At 38.6% G+C, this 5,560-nt stretch overlaps 1 protein-coding gene across 1 annotated transcript; it reads left to right on the top strand.

Moving 5' to 3' along the window:
- The first annotated feature begins 313 nt into the window (after window positions 1-313).
- IL6 (interleukin 6) lies at window positions 314-4,773 on the top strand. The gene is made up of 5 exons (XM_029911004.1): window positions 314-332; window positions 457-641; window positions 1,460-1,573; window positions 1,747-1,893; window positions 4,582-4,773. The coding sequence occupies exons 1-5, from the start codon at window positions 314-316 to the stop codon at window positions 4,771-4,773; spliced, it is 657 nt and encodes a 218-aa protein (XP_029766864.1).
- Window positions 4,774-5,560: the final 787 nt, after the last annotated feature.

Below are 5,560 nucleotides of genomic sequence, written 5' to 3'. Positions count from 1 at the left end.
GTCCAGAACACACTGCAGGGGGGTTTCTGTCCTATTACTATTTTTCCATCCTTAATTCGCTAATATAGTGAGCTCAGTTTCCTGAAGTGTTTCACAATAGTATCCTATACCTCCCTTTCATTAGAAACCAAATAACAGTTTTTCATTACAACAAAAGACCAAAAAAAAGTTTCTAATACGGGATTTTCCCAGTGACCAGTGGCAATGAATATAAATATGCCCAAAATCAGGGATTCCTGCATCTCATTCAGCCCTCCAGCCCTCTGGCCAGCAACTATTTTGAAAGAGCAAAGGTTGGGGAAAAGAGAAGGAAATGAATTATCTTCGGGGATGTAAGTAACACAGACGCTCAGCAGCGGAGGGAGCTAGTCTCTCCCGCTGTCTTTTTGACAGAGAGTGTGTGCAATTTAACTGGCAGGATTTCACTCCGCTCCCTTGTCTATTTCCTCTTCTCAGGCTTTCTCTTGGCAGCGGCAGCCCTGACGTCGCTCCTCGGGACCAGAGCTGTCCCTCTCCCGGATTCCTCCGGGGAAGAGGAACTTGTTGAGCCCTCGGACTCGCTTGCCAGAAGCCCCTTGCTGCCCGATTGCGAGTCCCTGGCGTGGCTGCTGCACAGCAAAGCGGTCAAGCTGAAGGACGAGGTGGGTAATACACGGAAGCAGCTAGGGCTGGGATCCCAACCTGAGTTGGTCGGTTCTTTGCTGCACTTGGCAGGTTTTAACAGCAAACGGGACTATCTGTTGTTTTATGCCTCCCCTTCCCTCCAGCTGTTTTATCTGGGCTCATGTTGTCAATTGTCTTGAGCTTGGCCATGGAATTGGCCACCTCTCTGTCTGATTGGGCTGCGGGCTGGCTTATGCTGGTTTCCCATGGGCAAGGCCTAAGATAGCATGGAAGTGAATTTCTTTTAGCCCTGAAAAGCTCGTGGGGCCATGAAGATATTTGTCAAAAGTGGAGTGAGTGTAGGCAGGCACAATCCACAGCCTCCCAGGGCATTTTTATTTACAGGACATGCAGTCTCCTGACTTCTAAAGGAGCAAATATTTGAGACATGCATCTTAGAAAACATACCAATCTGCATTAGTGTATCCATGGTGTGTATCAGACAGACTACAGCAAATTGTTTCTGATGGGAAAAGCATAGAAAATGTAACAAATTATGCCCAAATAAATCTTAGTTTTTAAGGTGCCACTGGACTCCTCGTTGTTTTTGTGGATACAGACTAACACGGCTACCCCTCTGATACTTGAGAAAATGTAACAGTGATTTCTAATTACTTAGGACAACATATTTGACAATTCTGCAAAATAATTCAAAAAGCTGATTAAAAAAAACCATTTTTGTGGAGATTTCAGTAATGCAGAAGGCCTTTCTACTGACATAGTTATACAGTGCCTTTTGCCTGGAAAATGGTAATGTGATAAAGGTGTAATAAAATCTCTTTGTGTCTATTCCCAGATGTGTGAGAAATTTACTGTGTGTGACAACAGTATGGAGATGCTTGCCCAAAACAATCTGAACCTCCCCAAGATCACAGAGGAAGATGGATGTCTACTCTCTGGATTCAATGAGGCAAGGAATCAATAACTTTTATAATAAATTAATAACCCAACATATAGGGCCTTATCGGAAGCTCACTGAAGCACTGTATAAACATTAGCTAGTTAACTGATACATAGAAACAATATTGTCATTAAATAATTTTTTCTGCAATAAGTAATTTCCTTACCCTTCTCTCATTTTAGGAAAAATGTTTGAGAGGAATCTCCAGTGGACTTTTTACATTTCAGACATACCTGGAATATGTACGAGAAACATTTATTAGTGAAAAGCAAAAAGTGGAATCCATATGTTATGGTACAAAGCATCTGGCAAATACTTTGAGGCAGATGGTGAGTTATTTTTATGTTTACCCATACATAATTGTTTTGACTTTGATTTGAAAAGGAATCAGAAATATAATGCTCTGAAAAATAACATGAGACACATAGTGATCCCATTGGTTACAATGGAAGCAGACTGGCTCCACAAATCCATGCTCTCAATATTTATCAGAAAGGATATCAATGGTAAATTAGATTTTACAAATATTTTCTGACAATTAGATTGTTATTTCTACAGCTTATTGTTATCTCTAATTTGCACACCAGCTCTAGCAAGTAAATGTGCCAAATTATTTTGCAAATTACACAAAAAAGTAGATGCTGGATTGGTGACAAAGAGAATCTGCTTTCTGTTAATTTTTTTCCTAGTAGTTGTAGAATTAGGACTCAATCATGCAGTCTTTTCACACCCAAAACTCCCACTGAAGTAAAAAACAAATACTCTTAAAGTGACCCAGAGAAAGACTAGAGAATACCTTTAATAAACAATATAAATATTTAAAATCTCATAAAAGCAAGCTTTCATGCAGGATCGTATGGTATGATTAAAAATTTTCAGTTTAAAATCAAACATCCAAGTTATAGAATTGCTGATAAACACAACCTATAGGTTAATGACTTGGGCTGAATAACAAGTGCCACCTACAGAGAAACACTTGCTTTTTGCATCACATTTGATAACGCCTTAACATTTTACAAAAGCCTGAATATTTTTGGACTCAGAAAATTAAATGCTATTCAGCTCTAATAGCTGTTCTGGATGTTTTGCAATACCTTGAAAGGACACACTAGCTGTGCTTGTATGTTTTGCAATTCTTTGAAATGGAACTCTTTAAAATTCACTCCATTCCTGCAATTCTTACTTGCACTAATAGCTCTTCATGTGAATAGATTCTTTGTAGTCAGTGGAACTACCGGGTGAAGAAGAACTACTTAGTTGAGTGAGGGTGCAGGATCAAGAATTATGGAACCTATAGGCCATTATTTCCTACAAGGTGTGTTACAATGCCTTGAAAAGCCATTTGTATATATAAAATACATTTTGTATTATATTTATTTTCATCATTTTTAGATGAATGGGAGCTGAACTTTTTCCACACAGTGATAACCTAGAATAATAGTCCTGTTGTGAAAAGATAATGGACCATTGATTTCACCTGTATATATTGCAAACATTGATTTGTGGCAATTGTCTGTGTTGCTCTATAACTGGATGAACTCAGTGAGACTTTAGCCTTCATGAAAGTGAGAAACTGATTGAACTGGCTGGAACTAAACATAATGCCTAATAAAAAGCTCACAAGTAAAACCTGTGCCTGTAGGAACAATGAGAAATCCTGGGGAGTAGAAATAGAGTCTTCCTTCCCAATTAGGAAGTGGGGCCTGAGCCACCCATACAGCCAAACTGCCCTAGCTGCTACTGAGTATGGGGAGGACTTTGGGACATAACCTATTGCTCACCTGTTGTTAGTTTGTGGTCAAGTAGATCAATAGAACCATTGCCATGTCAGCATGCCCATATTCCTTTGTGGTTCTGTGGAGATCCTCCACACAGAACTCCGCAGTAAGCAGCAAGGAATCAGAGATGCACCCACAGAGGTGTGTGCTCAGAATCCACCCCTTCAAGTTATTTTAATGAAAAGGACATGCATTTTTTACATAATTCAATTAAAATTTAAAAAGAGATGTTCCAGCTTACAGTACACTGCTTTCAGCATTTCTTAGATGGTAGCCTGGATCCTGAGAGAAGGCTGCAAGGATTTGTACTTTATTAACCACCTAGAACTCAGGTAAAATTTTCAAAAGCACCTGAGTCCCATTTTCAGAAGTGCCTTAGGCACTTAAGAGCTTCAGTCTCATTGAAAGTCAATAGGACTTAGGCTGTTACGTGTCTAAGTACTTTTGAAAACAGGACTCAAGCTATGTCTACACTACAGCTTATGCTGGCATAATTAATGTCCCTCTGATGTGTGAATAAACATTCCCGAGTGACATAAGTTACACCGACATAAGTGCCGGTGTGGACAGCACTTTGTCAGCGGGAGAGCTTCTCCAGCTGACATAGCTACTGCCACTCACGGGGGCTGGAGTAGTTAAGCTGACAGGAGAACTCTCTCCCATTGGCTTAGTGCAGCTACACACACAGCTTGCAGCTGCTCCACTGTAAAATCTCGAGTGTAGACATACCCCTTAGGCACTTTTGAAAATTTTATCCTATCTCTACTACAGAATTTGACTGCGTTTGAACATGACTGCGAACAGCAAAGTTAGATGGCATGAGGCTTAGTGGTCAGTATAGATCAGGACAAATCTTGTCAGCTAACCACACAGTTGGTGGATATATTGATTGTCCTGGACAATTTAGCATCACGTGTCTAACTCAACTGTTTACAATTACGTTCAAACACCATTTTATTTTGTGGTGTAGATAAGGCCATATAGTCAGATTCCAAAAAAGATTCCCTAGCACAAGTAGTACCAGCTACAAATGAAACTCAAGTACCATAGATTACAGTGGGGATAAATAAAGTTATATAGCCCCGTCAGACTATCTGCTGACCCAATAGTACAGCAAAGAAAAGCATGTGCTTTCTTGTAAGCATCTTTTGCATTTTTCACATGCATAAAGGCAGATCCTTTCCATCAAGAGCATTTTATAGTATTGTAACCAATGTATTTTCATTTTCTTTGTCATAGGTGAAAAATCCTGATGCAGTGATCATGCCAGACCCAGCTACCCAGAGCACACTTTTTGCAAAACTGAAGTCAAATAAAAAATGGATAGAGAAAATCAGCACCCATCTCATCCTCCGGGACTTTACTTCATTCATGGAGAAAACTGTGAGGGCTGTTCGATATCTGAAAAACACCAGGAATCTCAGTGTTTGAATGTTTTAATTCAGGCACATTCCTTCATCACAAAATCTGTCATGTGGCAGATGACAATGTTGTTCTATTTAAGAACCAGAAGTAATCAGAATAGTTTATATTTTATTAAGATTTCCTTTTACAAAGGTATTTATTGTTTTTTAAAATATTTATTTTTAAAAAAATATTGCCTATTTATTTTTCCAGGATTTAGAGATAATTTAAACAGAGTCTAGTTTATTTCAATATTTACTACCACAACCAGTATTTATTACCACTATTTACAATACAAGCTGATTTCATTTAATATTCAGGAAAAAAAATTCACTTGAGATGGCTGTATGTTGTATGTAGAATGAAAAGCCAGAGTAATTTGTGCTTTGAAAATGTGTGAGAGAGTATTTAACATCTATTTATATTTAAAGAAAAATAAAAGCAGATTAAAAAACAGACTAACTTGTATGTATTTAAATAAAAGTATGGAATTCTGATATACCCAATCTTCACCCCTAGAATTATTTATATTCTACATTGCCTTCATTCAACAGCCATTCTGGAATAATATTATTTTTTGGGTAACTGGATCAAAGTTTCTAAAAACAGCTCTATAAAGAGTCAATTATTAAAAAGAATGATAAAAATCAGCCTAACAGGAGCAAACTCTAATTCAGTGGTTCTCAACCTGTGACCCGCGGGCTGCTTGCGGGCCAATCAGCACACACCTGCAGCCCATGTGACATCCGCAGGGCCATACAGATAGTATATGTATTCTGTAGATGTGGCCAACATAACACATAGAGAGCTGCAT

The sequence above is a fragment of the Terrapene carolina genome, unplaced genomic scaffold (assembly GCF_002925995.2).
Source record: "Terrapene carolina triunguis isolate 2854851 unplaced genomic scaffold, T_m_triunguis-2.0 Scaffold84, whole genome shotgun sequence".
NCBI classification, from domain to species: Eukaryota; Metazoa; Chordata; order Testudines; family Emydidae; genus Terrapene; species Terrapene triunguis.
The sequence above is the reverse complement of the archived record's forward strand: the minus strand, read 5'-3'. Positions and strand labels throughout refer to the sequence as shown.